Source organism: Spinacia oleracea, chromosome 4, assembly GCF_020520425.1.
Source record: "Spinacia oleracea cultivar Varoflay chromosome 4, BTI_SOV_V1, whole genome shotgun sequence".
Lineage (NCBI taxonomy): Eukaryota > Viridiplantae > Streptophyta > Magnoliopsida > Caryophyllales > Amaranthaceae > Spinacia > Spinacia oleracea.
Window position 1 is genome coordinate 171,614,916 of NC_079490.1, and position 19,129 is coordinate 171,634,044.

A 19,129-nucleotide genomic window follows, 5' to 3' on the forward strand; every position below is an offset into this window, starting at 1 on the left:
TAAAAGACTTGTGATATTAAGAAAACATGAAAGTAAAAAGGATATGTGAAAAATTATAAATTCAAAGTTGTGTAAAAAAATATTCAAATGAACTAAATTTGCATATTACTATACAAAGTTAAAAATTATAGTCGTTTACTTGTATGTAGAAGGATTTAACAACGTTAAACAAACCCGAATGACTCAAGACTATTTTTCGAAAAGACCCGGGCATAACCGAGTTAGTCAAATACAACATATTTTGAATTGAGTAAAATCTTGATAAATAAACTTATATGTTAGTCTAACAATGCTCTTTTTTTACATTTTGTTGAATTTTTGAAGCATTGTTTTATTAAAAAACCCCAAAAAAGCTTATTATACCGTCTATAATTTATAAACCTTTATATCACTGGATTATGTAATAAAAAAATAGAAATTAAAACCGTACACTGGAGTATTGATCAAAATCAATTATTGCAATCAATTGTCTATTTCGTATTAACGAGAGCACGCAGTATATAAGAACTCAATTCAACAATCTAAGTTTGACTAGGTGAAAAGGAGAGCAAATTCCAACCTTGAGGTTAGGGTCATTCCCCACTGAGGCACTTTAAGAGTCTATCCTATATGATTCATTCTAATTTTTATCGAATTTAATTGGTGAATTTCATATTCACTATTCATCGCATAGCTTATAATTCTCAAACACGATCATTAGGATTTGATTTGATTGAATCGAGAAATTAATTCAATCAATTTATAATTCATGCTCGAAGGAGAAGGAACCTTGTTAAACTAAACCAGGAATTGAAATCCTATTCATAAATCCATCACACTCATTATGGTTTTATCTATGAATAAGAGGTTGAAACAATATACTACTATTATCCTATTCGAACATGTGCAATTCTCCAATTATAGGGGTAAGGTTGCATACATCCAGCCCTACTTTAACCCGCTTGTACCAGGAGCTTTTTAAAGGCACTGGGATAAAGATAATTAATGGAAGGACGAAGTCATGGACTAGACCTGATCAAAAAGCAAGTCGGCCCGACCCGAGGACATACCAATTATGTCGGGCTAAGTCGGGCCAAGCTCCAGGCCAATTATTTATGCCCAAAGCCCACTAGTTCGGGCCAAAAATAGCATGCTTTCGGGCCTTTTGGACCGGGCTCGAAATATTCTGCCAAAACCCAATAATTTTTGGACTGGATCGGGTCAGGCAAACAGGCCGGGCCCATGTTGATCAGCTCTATCATGGACATGGATATAAATGCACACGAAAAACATTGAGCATGGATACTGGCCTAGTGGGCACATAGTTTAGTCAACTTTGGTGTGTAATACTCTAATAGATGATGAAATTTGACACTATTGAATCCTGCAACAAGAAGTGCTGCACGAAATAAAACCTGTTTTTGATCTTTCCCCTGTATTTTGCCAAAGCAGAGACTGTCAGCTGCTAATAGTTCACACATTATGAGATTCATAAAGTTGGTGAGACTAATCTGTAGTTGTATGATTCATAATGTGTAAAAATTAACTACCATAAAGTTCAACAAAAAACTCTAAACTTCAAAGGAGTAAAAATTAACACAAATTTGAGTTTTCCAATCTTTTTAATTCATAACATCAGAATTAAAACTTTTCCACTCCCTCCTGATTGATTGCTAACTAGGAACACTAATTGTAAACTCCTTACTGGCCACTTTGGACCTTCTTCTTCTGCCAGAGGCGATCTAGAGCACTATCGGCATCACCCTGTACATAAAGACATAACCAATATTTTTTTGTAAGGTTAACTATCACAGACAACAAGTAAACAAGAACTAGCTTTTGAGCGAACAGACAATTATATAATGGTTGTATAAACGTCTTTTAGGGTTCTAGTTTTATTGAGGGTTTGTGATTTTAGTGAGAATATATATGATTTAAACAGAGGAGGAATTTGAAGGTTAGAAGAATATACAAGTTAAATGGTGAATTAATATTGAGTGTTAAAAAGGGAGATGGAGTGAAAGAGGTTGAATGAATTTATGAATTAAATGTTGAATTGATGTTCAATGAGGAAAATGAGGTGGAAGAGGCGTTATATCAGTAAAATATAGCAAAGAACAAAAGAGAATTAAAAATAAATAAAATAAATAATGAAAGTAGGGGATGCTATGTGTCACTTGATTATCTATGGTTTTGCTTTTTATAGACTAGGTAATTATGCATAGATGAATTACAACGAACACAGATAATCCATAATCCATACCTGAGCACGAACAAAGCCACACAGAGCAAAGGTAGAGGCACTACCCGTGTAAACACCCTTGTCATCCAAGTGACCGACATTGATTTGGACTGAGGCATGGTCCTTGGAATAGATCAGCCTGTTAGTTGCCGAACTGAAACAAACCAAAAAGTTAGGTCACTTATTCAAATCGAACATGGACTACACAGGCTATGTTCTATTAGATTTATTTTAACTGAACTTATCTAAACTTATATGTACTTATTTTATCCAAAAAAACTTAGTTTGTCGTGTGAATTTTTTTTAAAAAAACTTATTTTTCTGAACTTATATTATATGAACTTATTTTGTCTGAATAGAGCCTACAGAAGCGGAAGCAAATTAGCAACATATAAACAGAAGTATAGTATACTAAAGAAGCGGAAGCAAATTAGCATCAAATAAACAAAAAAAATACCATTTCCTGGGGATGTAAAGATCGATAATCTCACCCTCATCGTTCTGCATCTTTGCTTAGTTTTGAGGTGATCACAGAATGCAAATACCTAGTTCATAAACAATAAAATATAAGAATCCAAGCTAAACCATAACCCTTGGTACAAAGAGTGCATTATATACACTTACTACTTCTATTAATTAGAGTATTAGAGAGTTCAAAATAGCAGTGGGCAAAATGGGTGCGGTCTAAACCATACTAAATGGATTAAACCAAGTATATCTAACAATTAAGAACTTTACAGAAACCATAGATTACTACCTACTAACAAACGGCAATGATTAATAATTCCAGTTTAATACTGTTTGTTACCCAAATGTCGCATATTTTAACCTAGAAGAGAACATAGAATTGATTTGGCAGAGTTTGAAAACGTGAATATACAATATGCGGATTAAATTCATATTTATCAAATGAAAGAAACTCTAAAATTTTGTTCAGTATACCAAACAATTCAGTAACAACATGATACAACTAAAACTAGGGTAAAACACTCATATCTAACTAAGATTATTTCATAAATCCCACATTTTTTGATCTGACAATCACCAATTATAAGGATCAAACACTCGTATCAAAAATTGTTTCCCATAAATTTAGATCAAAATAATTTAAAACCCAAATTATATTACGATTCTTTATACTTTCAAAGCAACAATATCAACCATTTTCATAATTATTTCGCCCAGAAAAATCGGAAAATTAATACAAAAACAACTACAACAAACGCCACAAATTAGAATCAAAATCAAAATACAAAACTGCGAATCTAAGAAGCTAAAAGCATGGTGTAAATCATATATTAACATCAAATCAATTCAAAGCCACATGAAAAAGCAGGAACAGTAATTCGAAGGAAAAGGTGAAAGAAGAGAGAAACCTGAAGAGAATCAGAGGAGAGAGAAGGGCACAAGAGTGACGAAGACCAAGAGAAGAAATAAAGTGTCAATAAATTCTAGGCTTTTTTTAATAAAAGTTTTGGGCTAATTTTGGGCTTTTGTTTTCATGGGCCTGTTACTTTTTTCACTTTTGGGCCTAGTACTTTCTTTTCATTTTAGAGCGGTGTTCCTCCCAGGCTCCCACACCGAAATGAATGATTGCAGCTTTTAATCACTTGGAGCAATGCATTATTTCACTAAAATCAGTTTTAATCGGTCTAATTTACCTTTAATATTCATATTTTTTCAATTACCAAACTAAGGAGTAGTTGAAAGAGCGTTGATTCATAAAATGCTACATTTCAATGTAGAAGGACGATGATATAGGTCGTAAGTTGCAACAACAAAATGTTGTCGCGATCTTACGTGTTGGCATTTTATTGGTATATATAGGCCTCATGTAGGCTACGCGTCATCAATTTTTTTTACTATCAATTTAATATTTTTACTATGAAAATATATGAATAAGGTAGTGAATAAAAATAAGTAAACAAATATTTATTATATTTATAGTAAATATATATTTCCTTTTATCTTATAAATTACAAATAAATAAAATAAAAATTATAATATAATAATATAATTAATTTTAAAAAATACACTAATTTATAATTTAATAATATATTCTATGTAAATAAAACTTCATAATTATACATTACTTTAAAATATTATTTTAATTTGGAATTGAGTCATAGACTAGAACGCAAGCAATTGAGCCATAAACTTAATCAACGCAAGCAACTCTGTTGGCGCGCCAGGGTAAACGGGAAAGACGAATGTGAAAGAACAAACTCAATAAACTAATAAAGATGAAATACCTTTTCTAATCTTTTATTTTCTACAGTAATGTATTGTATATTTCTAAGTATAAATTAGTAAATTGTATTTTTTTCTAATTTCCTATACAAATTATAATTATTTTTCTAAAATAAAAAATTACATTATTCAATTTGTAAATTAGAATATTAAGATTTCCCTACCTTCTTTATAACATATATAATAGGTTATATAATCTAAATATATTAGTTTCCAAATATATTTATGACACGTAGGCGTGTCATGTCACTACTGTGACACGGCTTAAAAGTCGCATGTTGCGACCTTTATCATTTCCGTTCAATGTTTTTTAATGTTTGAGAAAAGCTACGTAATTATTGCCTCTATCGCTTACCGCTATTATGCCAAATATTTGCAAATTTTACAGATAACGGTTTGAATAGGTTAAAACGTTATTCGCTACCTTAAACACTATTGGCGAACACGCCCGAAGTAGCATATTAATTGCATTATTTCCTTTTATGGAATGTTTTCACACACCAAATACCAATTTTACTCTTGTACACATTTTATATTTACTCTTATTAGTTGTTACCGTTCTTTTCTCTCCTATTTATTTATTTCACATGGATATTATATATATTTTTCTCCTTAATATTTATGCGCAACTCAAATGACGCAATTAAAATAAAACGGAAAAAGTATAACTTTACAAAATATATATTTGCTTTTCCTATTTTCCTTTATGTCAAAAACCAAAACAATAATCGATCGGGCCATTTAATTGAACCGGTTGTGTCAATTTCTTGATACATTTACCATGTTTTATCCGATTTTTTTAACCTTTTGTACGTTTTTTCAGTTTTGGTTTTTCTAATCATAGCCGATATATATCATGCATTACCGAAATGTAACTAAATTTTTATTAAAATCAGTCAATCAAAAAACACCATGCAATACAAAGTTCTTGTGGTAGAGCAAACATTTTCCTCCTCGAGCCTTAAAATTACAACCTAAAGCCAACAAAAATAACATAACCAATAACACAATACAGTGCCGGGCAACACGACTTATAAATCTTGTGCAATTTCTCAAAATGAGTCCTTTATTTATTTATTTTTAAAAGGAAAGAGAATTGGAAAAAAAAGTAGTATTTGTTAAGAATTGAACCTAAGAAATTGGGTATTACCCAACAACACTTTAACCATTACTCTATATTTGTTTTTATTTATATTTAAGAAACCATATAATTATAACCATATCTTAGATTAGAGGATCTTGTACCGTCACTCACCCGATGCGCCTCAAAACCGCCGTTGCACAATAGCATGTATTAGACCTTTACCCTCGAGCAATTCCTTATGGATGGTTTGGTTTGGTTTGGTCCGCAAGTTACCTCTTTAATTAGTAACCTACTTTGTATATCTCATAAAATCTATGGTGTTGTTTGGTTTATAAGGAAAATCATGGGAAGTAATCGAAGTATAACTTCTTAGGAAGTGAAAATTTGCGATGGTTGTTTGGTTGACAAAAGTATGGAAGAGTCACAGTTTCTACAAAATGGAGGAAGTTGCTTATCTGGATCCCCCTAAGTAGAACTTTCCATGGGAACTTACTTTCCATGTTCAACAATATTCCCTAATTTATAGGAAATGCATATATGGGAAAAAAGATTTCCCAAGAATTTTTATTTCCAACGTTCAACCAAACGACTCTATTTCATACGTTCAACCAAACTATTACTTTTCATTCCGTTATATTTTTTTGGTGCGTACTACCTCTGTTTCAAAATGATCTTTACACTTTCCGTTTGAGTCCATTTTTCTTTGATCCGTGACAATGAAAAGTAAACTTTGTTTTATTCTATTTTTGGACATGAAAATTCATTATCTTAGCCCTTTTACCCCACAACATTTACAACTTTTTTTTTTTTTCTTACACCCACTCACTTTTTTACCCATTTACCATGTTTTATCCATATTTTGTTATATCAACCCACTTTTTTACACATTTTCACTATTTTGTCTTAATATTTGTGCAAATAGTAACTGTAAAGATAATTTTAAAACTGATATAGTATGAGACATAAGAGCTGTTATATAAATTACAAATAAGAGACTAAGGGGGCGTTTGGTTCGCACGGGGTAAACGGAATGGAATCAACAAAGGGAAAGAAAGAGAATGGGAATGAATCCCTTTGATTTAAAATGTTGTTTGGTGATACTTTGTTCAATTCTCCGTATTTCCTACTCTCACAATAGCTCCACCCCTTGCAGCAGCCGCCGACGACCTTTTTCACCCTAGCAATGACATCTCCCTCGCCGGCTTCTCCCTCGTCGTCTCCACCCTAGCGACGGCTTCACCCTCGCCGGCTTCTCCCTCACCTTCTCCACCCTAGCAACGGCTTCACCCTAGCAGCGACTTCTCCCTCACCTTCGCGCGACCTTCTTCCCCCTCACCTTCGCGCGACCTTCTTCTCCCTCGCCTTCGCGCGGCCTTCTTCTCCCTCGTTGTGCGCCGCCGAAGCTAGGTAGGTTTATTTGGTGGCCGATTTGTGGCGGTTGGTGGCTGGGGTGGAGTTTCGGTGGTGTTAGGTGGAAGTTTGGGTGATTTCTAATGTGACAATGGTGGTTGTGTGGTGGTGAAGGGTGGTTTCGTGGTGGAGGGAGGCGAAGGCGGCCGTGTTGCGAAGGAGAAGGTGGGGTGGTGGTGGGGTTAGGTGGGGTGGGTCGACGGTGAAGGTGGTTCAGGTGGTGGTGATGTTGTTATAATGGTGGTCAATGGTGGTCAACGATTTTGGGTGGTGTGGGAGGAAAGGGAATGGAAATACCTTGTGGGGGGTAGGGTTTCAATGTAGAGGACTTTTTGGGGTAAGTCAAAAAGGAAAATGGGTAAAGGGAATGACAAAAGATGCTTAACAAACAACAACAAAAGGAATCATACAAGTTGATTCCCTTTCCCTTTGATGAATACCCCCAACCAAACGCCCCCTAAGAGAGAAAGGATTCGAATACGAGACTTATTATCCGCATAAACTTTATTTTAACCAAATGGCCAAAACCTCGGTTGCATTCAGTTAAATTGCTTGTTGTTTCTTTCACTTAGAGAAGCTTAAATGCGCGCAATGGGATGTTCATGATTAGGTATATTGTTGACTCAATCTTTATCGCACTATCTACGGTTCATCTTTAGTTTACACCAAAAATAGCTATTTTTACAAGCAATATTTAGGCAAAAGAAAATCAAATCAAGTATCCTAGCTACATGTACACTAGCTTAGGTTTAGTAGTTGTAGTAATTTCTCCTTTTTTACACAGAATATTCTTTGAAGATCCCAACACCATTACAGACTCATAATCACTGCCTCTTATATTAGTACTCCTTCCTTTTCTAAATAAGGGACGATGATAGAGTGACCATAAGGGTTGGTAACCCTTCTAATATTGAATTTTCATTGGTTACAAATGCATTGAAACTTTACATACAACACATTCTCTCTCCAATTAATTGTGCTTATATATTATTTTATGTTATATGTATCTTAGGGGTTGCCAACCCTTAGGGTCAACCAAACATTTTCCCTAAATAAGTGTCACTTTTGGGTCTCGGCATTGTGCTTAAGAAAATTGTAAAGTGTGTAAGAGTTAATGATTGAGAATGTTTTTTTTGGGGAAAGGATAAAGTAGATAATTGTTTAATTGAATAAAGTACAAATAAAAGTGTATGTGGGGATTGAAAAGTGTAAAAGTGTAGAATGTGTAAGTAAAAGTAATCTATACCTAGTATTTAAAAACCCAAACCATAGTTACATCACTGACATGTGTCACCTTCTCCATTATCTTCTTTTTTTTCATTTTTTTTATTTTTATTTTTCCTTTTTTTTTGTTGTTTGTCTCATTTTAATGTTAATTCAATACTTCCCATAACATAAACAACTCAAAAGACACTCATAATAAAAATTTAGGTATAATCACTAATCAATAAACTAACATAAATTGTGATTAATCAATTAATGTTTTATGCCAATAAAAATAATATTTTATATTAGTACTGATATGTTATTACTTAATAGTCTTTTTAAATTCTTACCTTACAAAAGTACAAGAAAGCTAAACATCTTTTCCCAATTAACCATCAACCCCTCATATTCCAAGCCCCTTATAAATAAATTTGACTACCAACCATTATTTGTTATATAATTCACACAACAAACTATATTACCCCGTACCAATTCATCGTACAATTTTCAAAGGTAATATGTTTTTACTTTATGTATGTTCCTCTTTTCTATGGTATAATCTCAATTTTTCTCATTTGTTTTGATTATGTTCATTGCTAAATATTTTTCTTTGCTATTTTAGAGAAATTATATTGTACGTTACATTATCCTTCAAAATTATACCATTGTCGTTAATTGTTTCCCCAAAACTTTGTTTGAAGTAATTTTATAATAATCGTAGCTTAATGTAAAGAAAGATTCATAGACATAAAATGGTTCTATTTACGCTAATCAAATATTTGTCGTAGCATAAAAAAAAAATTGTGATACCTCATCTAAAGTTTGTATTACGAACTGTTTAAGTTTTTCAAACAATTCATATGATGCTCTCGTGCGTTGCACGGGTAAAATTGCTAGTAATGATTTATAGAAAAGTGGGAAAAGTGTATGGAAAAGTGTGAAAAGTGTATGGAAAAGCGGGAAAAGTACATGTTCAAAAATAGAAATGTGACACTTATAAGGGAACGCCAAAAATGGAAAAGTGACACTTATTTAGGAACAGAGGGAGTACTATATATATAAATGAACTTTTCATATACTGTTAAGATATGTTAAGATATTAGATATTATTCTGTGAATATTCTGCAGAGTCCTAACTATGGTATGTTACCTAATGTGTAACATAGGGTTTAGGTAACTGAGTTGTACTATATATACGTGTGTGATTAATGGGAATGATACGAGATTACACAATATTTGACATGGTATCAAGAGCCTAGGTTAAAAACCCTAGATTTTTTTTCCGCACGAGTTTGAGAGAGTTTTGAGAACATTGAATTCCTTCGTTAGTTGAGTACTGAGATATTAGGAGTTACAAATTCCTCGAGTATAACAATGGGTACCGAAGAGGAGCCATCACAAAAGACAGTTTCCGCCGCCGTCGACCTAGACTATTATCTCGGGTCAGGCGACAACCCCGATATTGTTATCACCCCTGTGAAACTGAGAGGAGCGTCGAACTACGATGAATGGGCCAAAGCCGTTCGTCGCTCGATGATTTCAAAATTCAAATTTGGTTTTCTTGATGGTTCTGTGAAGGAACCCATTACGGACGCGACGAAGATGAAACATTGGATTGCGGTCAATTCGATGGTGGTGTCTTGGATCACAAACACCATAGACGAGAGTTTGCGTTCGAATCTGGAAGACTTTGATATTGCTCACGAGTTGTGGAGTCATTTGAGGACGCGGTACTGCGTCGTGTCAGGCACTAGGGTTTGTCATATTAAGATGGCTCTGAGTGGCTGCAAACAGGGCACGTCTAAGGGCGTCATGGAGTACTATGGCCGCTTGTCGCAAGGTATGGAAGGAGTACATACAGTATGCACGAGTACCAAGGTGTATATGTGCGGGTTGTACATGCAACATAGCGAAGCAGGTGGGGGACATTCATGATGAAGACCGTCTGCACTATTTCTTAATTGGTCTAGATGACCACTATGAAGCCATTCGTGCACAACTGTTAGCAAGATCGCCGTTGCCAGGCCTCGACGAGGCGTACCAGACGGTTATGAATACCGAGACCATGCGCGCCAAGGCAACGAGAGGTCCGGAGAGTGTCATGGCTTTCAAGGTCGAGACTAAGGCTCGGTCGAGGTCGGGAGATGCGAGTGACAGATTTTGTGGTCATTGCAACCGTGAGGGTCATGAGGAGGAAACTTGTTATCAGCTAATTGGATTTCCCGAATGGTGGGATGAGAAGAAATGAGGTGGAAGAGGGCCTGTTCGAGGAGGCAGGCCGTCGGTTAGAGGAGGCAGAGGAGCTCGTGGGGCAGCGTCGGCGACTAGTGGTGTCGCTCGTGCCAATACCATGAGAAATGCCACAGGAGGGGCGACAACCACTGTGACGAGTGGAGGCGGATCGCAGGGAGTAGTGACGACAACCAATCATGAGCTTGTTGGTGTGACAAAGGAGCAAGTCCAGCAAATTGTTGACATCTTGTCACGACCACCAAACAAGTTGCAAGGTAATCTTGATTTACGATGGATTGTTGACAGTGGGGCCTCACGTCATGTGACTGGTGATATTTCAATTCTGAGAAATATCAAAACATCAAGAAATCAACAGGTTGTGTTACCAGACGGTCAACCTGCAAATTCAAATCAATATGGTTCAGTGGTCTTGGAGGATGGTTTCGTGCTCGATAACGTTCTATTTGTGCCTAAATTGAACTGCAATTTAATTTCTGTAACTCAATTAAGTGATGAATTACATTGTGCTGCTCAATTTACTAACAAAATGTGTGTTCTTCAGGACCGCTCGACGAGGATGGTGATTGGCGTGGGTGATCAACAGGAAGGACTATATTTTTTCCGTGGGGCTCCGAGGGTTCGTGTGCTAGCAGTGGAGTGTGTGGTCGACTTGTGGTATCAACGTATGGGGCATCCGTCGGAAAAAGTGTTGCAGTTACTTCCTCCTGTGAGTCATAAGATTAGGAAGAATAAAAACATTTGTGATGTATGCCCGGGGGCGAAACAATGTAGGGAGAGTTTTCCAAATAGTGATAGTCGTGCAAGTCTCCCATTCGACCTTGTTCATCTTGATTTATGGGGGCCTTACAAAACACCCTCGTCGAGTGGGGCGAAGTATTTTCTTACCATTGTGGATGATTTTTCTAGGGGCGTGTGGATTTATTTATTGTGCAATAAAATGGAAGTTGAATCGTCGTTTCTTAATTTTGTTGCCATGATTAAATGTCAGTTTAATCGATCCCTGAGAGTTGTTTGCAGTGACAATGGTACTGAGTTTAATTGTTTGCAAGGTTATTTCCTTAAAAATGGGATTCTGTTTGAGTCTTCGTGTGTTGGGACACCTCAACAGAATGGGAGAGTCGAGAGGAAGCACCAACATATTTTGAATGTTGGGAGAGCGTTACGGTTTCAAGGGAATCTTCCTATAAAATTTTGGGGGGAATGTATTCTGGCTGCTTGTCACTTGATCAATCGTACACCTACACCGGTCCTTGACAATAAAACCCCTTATGAGATGTTATTTGGAAAACCACCATCGTATGTGTCTATCCGGGTATTTGGGTGTCTATTTATGCGTATAATCTCCGGATTAAAGGGGATAAGTTTGCGTCTCGTGGTCGCAAATGTGTGTTTCTGGGTTACCCGTTTGGCAGGAAGGGATGGCAACTGTACGACCTAGAGACACACGAGTTCTTTGTCTCAAGGGATGTCAAATTTCATGAACGGACGTTTTCATTTGGAGACACGTCGCCTATGTTGCCTGCAATGCATGATGGTGATGGGGTGCTTGACCAGTGGGGTTTGTGTTAGGTTATGATACATATGACAATTCATAAATCATGCGGAAAAACCATTAAGCCAGGAAAACATATTATTTACACATAATCATTTAGCATAGTTTAGATGCATACTCTTTGTTGCGTGCCTTCCCTAGCTGCGCCCGAACCGAACAAGAACAAGTCTTTAGGACTCCAAGTGTCGTCCCTCCGTAGATAGTCCACAGCACGTCCGGATCCGCCTTAAGATTGACCAACTAGGATCGCCCTTAAGGTACTATTATTTTCGGCACTTTATAGGCAAATGTGTGACTGAATTTTTCTCTCAAAAACTCACTTTGAATACTTGAATAATCTGTATAAATATGTGACCCTAGGCACCTATTTATAGAGTTATGGAAAAGGATTTGGAATCCTATTAGGATACTAATTTATTTAATTATAACCCTACTAGGACTCTAATTAAATAATCATTATCTAATAGTTTTAGGATTTAATCATATTTCGAATCCCGATTGCTTTAGGATTCCCGCACAAGCATTGCACGAGCACCGTACACCCGCGCAAGCCTTGCGGCCCACGCTAGGCGCACAGCGCTCGGCCCACTGCTGCTGTGCTCTCGCGCGCGCGCCCCAGGCCTTGGCTGGGCCTGGCCTTGCGCTGGGCCTGGCCGAGGCTTGGCACGCGATGGTGCGTGTTGGCTCGCTGGGCGATGGCCTGGCTTCGTGCTGGGCCTTCGTCTAGCGGGCCTCGTCCGATGCTAATTCGTACGATACGCTTCCGATTAAATTCCCGATTCCGGAATTCATTTCCGATACGAACAATATTTAATATTTCCGATTCCGGAATCAATTTCCGTTTCGAACAAATATTTAATATTTCCGTTTCCGGAATTATTTTCCGATTCCGATAATATTTCCGATTCTGACAATATTTCCGTTTCCGGCAATATTTCCGATTCCGGCAATATTTCCATTTCCGATAATATTTTCCGATACGTACTATGTTTCCGTTTCCGGCAACATCTACGACTTGGATAATATTTATATTTCCGATACGATCCATATTTCCGTTTCCGGCAATATCATCGTTTCCGGAGTATTCATTTCTTGCCTGTGACGATCTCAGCTCCCACTGAAACCAAGATCCGTCGATTCCGAATATCCATAGATGGAGTATTTAATGCCATTAAATACTTGATCCGTTTACGTACTATTTGTGTGACCCTACGGGTTCAGTCAAGAGTAAGCTGTGGATTAATATCATTAATTCCACTTGAACTGAAGCGGCCTCTAGCTAGGCATTCAGCTCACTTGATCTCACTGAATTATTAACTTGTTAATTAATAATGAACCGCATTTATTAGACTTAACATTGAATGCATACTTGGACCAAGGGCATTATTTCCTTCAGTCTCCCACTTGTCCTTAGGGACAAGTGTGCATTTCCTAATTCCTTTGTCGCTCGATGCTTGCTCTTGAACATAAGGTAAGAGTTGTCATCCTTATTATGTCCAGAGGTGTTTCTCGGTTTCAGAGTTCAACTGATCAAATAAACAGATAATCATAGCCTATGATTCATCCGAGCACGGCCAGGCATTCACAGTTTCTAGCTCTCCGAGTGGCCTTGTACAACTTTTAAGCATCTCATCCCGATTTATGGGAGGACAATCCCAATCTTGCGATCTTGAGATTAGACTTCGTTTGATAGGTGATTACCTGAGCGTTGCCTTTATAGCCTCCTTTTACGGTGCGACGGTTGGTCAACGTCAAAGCAACCAGTTCTCAAACAAGTAATCTCAAATCACTCAGGTATTGAGGATTCAGTGTCTAATAATTTTAATGAAATTTACTTATGACAGATTTTCATCTCTTACAGTAAAGTTTCATAGGTCTTGTCCGATACTAGTCTTCCCAAAGTAAGTATCTATGCAAATGATTATGACATTGCCATGTCCACATAGTTCAAGAAACAGAACTACTAGTCATCTTGCATTCTAGTCGTCTAACGTTTTCTATGCGTCCAATTTTATAGAAAACTCCGACTAGGGACCATTTTCAACCTTTGACATTCAAGTTCACTTGATAGACATTTCTTAGTCACAGGACTGGTCCTGACAGTCTATCTTGAATATATCGTCAAATTGAAGGGACTCATCATTTAATAAACCATAAATTAAATGGAAAAATGAATTCTTTTCATTTATTGTTGTTATTAGTTCCAATTTTGCTTGATTCCCAATATGCTTGATTCCCATAGCTGCAGTGTGCGAGTTGTGCTTCGCCTGCGGCAGAGGTTTAGTCAATGGATCTGATATGTTGTTATCAGTTCCAATTTTGCTTATCTCGACTTCTTTTCTTTCAACGAACTCTCGTAGAAGGTGAAATCTACGAAGTACATGCTTGACTCTCTGGTGGTGTCTAGGCTCCTTCGCCTGTGCAATAGCTCCGTTATTATCACAATACAGGGCTATTGGTCCTTTAATGGAGGGGACTACACCAAGTTCACCTATGAACTTCCTTAGCCATATAGCTTCCTTTGCTGCTTCATGTGCAGCAATGTACTCCGCTTCAGTTGTAGAATCCGCAATGGTGCTTTGCTTAGCACTTTTCCAGCTTACTGCTCCTCCGTTGAGGCAGAAGACAAACCCAGACTGTGATCTGAAATCATCTTTGTCGGTTTGGAAACTTGCGTCCGTATAGCCTTTAACAATTAATTCATCATCTCCACCATAGACCAGGAAGTCATCTTTGTGCCTTTTCAGGTACTTCAGAATATTCTTGGCAGCAGTCCAATGCGCCTCTCCTGGGTCTGACTGGTATCTGCTCGTAGCACTGAGTGCGTACGCAACATCCGGGCGTGTACATATCATAGCATACATTATTGAACCAATCAATGATGCATATGGAATCCCATTCATTCGTCTACGCTCATCAAGTGTTTTTGGGCACTGATTCTTGTTTAGAGTCATTCCATGAGACATGGGTAGGTAGCCTCGCTTGGAGTCCGCCATCTTGAACCTATCAAGCACCTTATTGATATAAGTGCTTTGACTAAGTCCAATCATCTTTTTAGATCTATCTTTGTAAATCTTGATGCCCAATATGTACTGTGCTTCTCCTAGATCTTTCATCGAAAAACATTTCCCAAGCCAAATCTTGACAGAGTTCAACATAGGAATGTCATTTCCGATAAGTAATATGTCGTCGACATATAATACTAGGAAAGCAATTTTGCTCCCACTGACCTTCTTGTATACACAAGATTCGTCTGCGTTCTTGATGAAACCAAAGTCACTGACTGCTTCATCAAAACGTATATTCCAGCTCCTGGATGCCTGCTTCAATCCGTAGATTGACTTCTTTAGCTTGCATACCTTTTTAGCATTCTTTGGATCCTCAAAACCTTCTGGCTGTGTCATAAACACAGTTTCTGTTAAAACGCCGTTTAAGAAAGCAGTTTTGACATCCATCTGCCATATTTCGTAATCGTAATATGCAGCGATTGCTAACATTATCCGAATAGACTTTAGCATTGCAACTGGTGAAAAGGTTTCATCGTAATCCACACCGTGGACTTGCCTGTAACCTTTTGCAACCAATCTAGCTTTGAAAACTTCAAGTTTCCCATCCTTGTCCTTTTTCAGTTTGAAAACCCATTTGCTTCCAATGGCTTGGTAGCCATCTGGCAAATCGACCAAATCCCATACTTGGTTTTCAGACATGGAGTCTAATTCAGATTGCATGGCTTCTTGCCATTGCTTGGAGCTAGGGCTCGTCATTTCTTGTTTGTAAGTCGCAGGTTCATCACTTTCAAGTAATAGAACGTCATAGCTCTCGTTCGTCAAAATACCTAAGTACCTTTCCGGTTGAGATCTATATCTTTGCGATCTATGCGGGGTAACATTTCTAGATTGACCATGATTCTCACCAGATTCTTCTAAAGATCTCTGTGTTTCATCCTGAATGTCATCTTGAGCATTCTCTAGAGTTTGTTGTTCGACTCGAATTTCTTCGAGGTCTACTTTTCTCCCACTTGTCATTTTGGAAATGTGATCTTTCTCCAAAAAGACACCATCTCGAGCAACAAACACCTTGTTCTCAGATGTATTGTAGAAGTAATACCCCTTTGTTTCCTTTGGATAGCCCACAAGGATACATTTGTCAGATTTTGGATGAAGTTTGTCTGAAATTAATCGTTTGACGTATACTTCACATCCCCAAATCTTAAGAAAAGACACATTTGGAGGCTTTCCAAACCATAACTCATATGGAGTCTTTTCGACAGCTTTAGACGGAGCTCTATTTATAGTGAGTGCAGCTGTATTTAGTGCATGTCCCCAAAATTCTAATGGAAGTTTGGCCTGACCCATCATTGACATGACCATGTCTAGCAAGGTTCTGTTCCTCCGTTCTGACACACCGTTCCATTGTGGTGTTCCTGGAGGAGTCAATTCTGATAGAATTCCACATTCTTTCAGATGGTCATCAAATTCATAGCTCAGATATTCACCGCCTCTATCAGACCGCAGTGCCTTAATCTTCTTGCCTAATTGATTCTCTACTTCACTCTGAAATTCCTTGAATTTGTCAAAGGATTCAGACTTATGCTTCATTAGGTAGACATAACCATATCTACTGAAGTCATCAGTGAAAGTGATAAAGTAGCTGAAACCACCTCTAGAATTTGTACTCATTGGTCCACATACATCTGTATGGATTAAACCCAATAGTTCATTTGCTCTTTCTCCAACTTTAGAGAAAGGTTGATTTGTCATTTTGCCAAGTAAACATGATTCACATTTACCATAATCCTCTAAGTCAAATGGTTCTAGAATTCCTTCCTTTTGAAGTCTTTCTAAGCGTTTCAAGTTTATATGGCCTAATCGACAATGCCACAGATAGGTGAGATCTGAATCATCCTTTTTGGCCTTTTTGGTATTTATGTTATATACTTGTTTGTCGTGATCTAATAAATAAAGTCCATTGACTAATCTAGCAGATCCATAAAACATCTCTTTAAAATAAAACGAACAACTATTGTCTTTTATTAAAAAGGAAAATCCCTTAGCATCTAAGCAAGAAACTGAAATGATGTTTTTAGTAAGACTTGGAACATGGAAACATTCTTCCAGTTCCAAAACTAGCCCGGAGGGCAACGACAAATAGTAAGTTCCTACAGCTAATGCAGCAATCCGTGCTCCATTTCCCACTCGTAGGTCGACTTCACCCTTGCTTAACTTTCTACTTCTTCTTAGTCCCTGTGGATTGGAACATAAGTGTGAGCCACAACCTGTATCTAATACCCAAGAAGTTGAATTAGAAAGTATACAGTCTATAACGAAAATACCTGAAGATGGAACGACTGTTCCGTTCTTCTGATCTTCCTTTAGCTTTGGACATTCTCTTTTGTAATGGCCTATTCCATCACAATAAAGACAGCTTGATGTGGACTTGTCCTGCTTTGATTTAGCATTGCCCTTGGACTTTCCACTTTTCTTGAACGGTCTCCTTCTAGCCTTGAGTAAATCTTTGGCTTCACAGTCCAGTATTATTTCAGCCTTTCTGACAAGGTGAACAAATTCTGCAACTGTTTCTTCTCTTGGTTCACTTAGGTATAGTTGCTTGAAGCGACCAAACCCACTGTGTAGTGAATTGAGCAAGATAGAGACTGCCATTCTTTCGCTTATTGGTGTTCCTAGTAGACTTAGGCGATCAAAGTATGAACGCATAAGATCCACATGGAACCTCAGTGGGACGCCTACCCTCTGTTTAGTGCGAAGGAGCTGAACATGTGTTTCTTGGACCTCCATCCTATAACACCTGTTGGGAGAACTAACCTTTAGACCAGACATTGATTCAATCAACTCATGGACGTTCAGGTCCCTGTCCTCCGTGCTTCCACGACAGATATCCCTCAGATTCTTGATGAGCGTAAAAGGTTCATAGGCTACAAACCTTCTAGCCCAATCATCAGGGATATAGTTCAGCATGAGACTCATAACCTTTTTGAGATCCGCATCCCAGGCGTAAAATCTCTCAGGGGTCATGTCTCTGGCATAGTAGCTTGGCATGGGATGTGACAGTACATACTCAAGTCCATTGAGTTTGACTATTTCAACTAGCTTAGCTTCCCATTCAAGAAAATTTGCCAGGTTCAGCTTGACCATAAGCTCAGAACCTATGATGATGTTTTGATTGTTGTTTGCCATTTTTAAAACTACAATTGAAAAGAATAAACAAATAAATAACCATTCACAGTTTCTCTTAATAAACTTAAATTCTAGCATACATGCATAATTCAATGTTTATTAAGCATTTTATTCAAGTTATGTGTTCCGGCAGGTGTGAATAAAATGATTCCAAGATCCTAAAATCATTGAAGAACTAAGCACAGTTTGTCGACTTAATCCTAAAACATCTTAGGTAAGCAAAAGCCTTTTGCTAATAGTCTAGAAACTATTCTTGGTTGATAGGTACGTCTAAGAACTTATTAGGTAAACCTATCGATTTTGCCACGACATAAAAGGACTCCTTACTTATATCGTTGAGTTTCACCAAAACTAACATGTACTCACAATTATTTGTGTACCTTGCCCCTTTAGGACCAATAAGTAACACCTCGCTGAGCGAAAACTATTACTAGATTGATGTAAAGGATATCCAAGCAAGTGTATATTTTGGCATGGCACCTTTTAACTCAATTTTTAAGTTTGGAACTTAAGGCTCTTACTATGTTGGTTAGATTTTAAGTGAACTAAAATCCTTAATCATGCAACATAATCAAGCTTTTGATCTCATGCATTTTAAGACATATTTAAAAGCAATAAATAACTTAAAACATGCATAAGATAAATGTGATCTAGTATGGCCCGACTTCATCTTGAAGCTTTAACTTCAAAGTCCGTCTTGAAAATCTCCGTGGGAGGCACCATTTTCTTCAAATAGGATAAGCTATAATTAAAACTAATTACAACTATTTGATGGTACGCAGACCATATTTGAATTGAAAAACAACTTTGGTACTTTAGACCAATAACATTCAAATTAATGGTACGCAGACCATATTTTCTATCCTATTTGGGCCATACTAGTCACTTCATAACCTGCAAAACAGTACATATACAATATATACCATTCACCCATTCATTATCATGAATGGCCCACACAG

The 19,129-nt window shown here is 37.2% G+C and overlaps 1 protein-coding gene across 1 annotated transcript; it reads right to left on the minus strand.

Moving 5' to 3' along the window:
- Nucleotides 1–1,480: 1,480 nt before the first annotated feature.
- Nucleotides 1,481–3,666, minus strand: LOC110787773 (40S ribosomal protein S21-2-like). The gene is made up of 4 exons (XM_021992418.2): nt 3,598–3,666; nt 2,679–2,766; nt 2,243–2,375; nt 1,481–1,743 (listed from the first exon to the last, which is right to left on the minus strand). Exons 2-4 carry the CDS (start codon nt 2,726–2,728, stop codon nt 1,681–1,683), a joined length of 246 nt encoding a protein of 81 aa, XP_021848110.1. The 5' UTR covers nt 2,729–2,766; nt 3,598–3,666; the 3' UTR covers nt 1,481–1,680.
- Nucleotides 3,667–19,129: the final 15,463 nt, after the last annotated feature.

Coding starts and splice junctions, on each gene's coding strand:
- LOC110787773 (XM_021992418.2), bottom strand. CDS start 2,728: ATGCAGAACGATGAGGGTGAGATTATCGATCTTTACATCCCCAGGAAA. Junction 2,376..2,678: donor CTTTACATCCCCAGGAAATG/GTATTTTTTTTG, acceptor GGTTTGTTTCAG/TTCGGCAACTAACAGGCTGA. Junction 1,744..2,242: donor GTGGCTTTGTTCGTGCTCAG/GTATGGATTATG, acceptor CTTTATGTACAG/GGTGATGCCGATAGTGCTCT.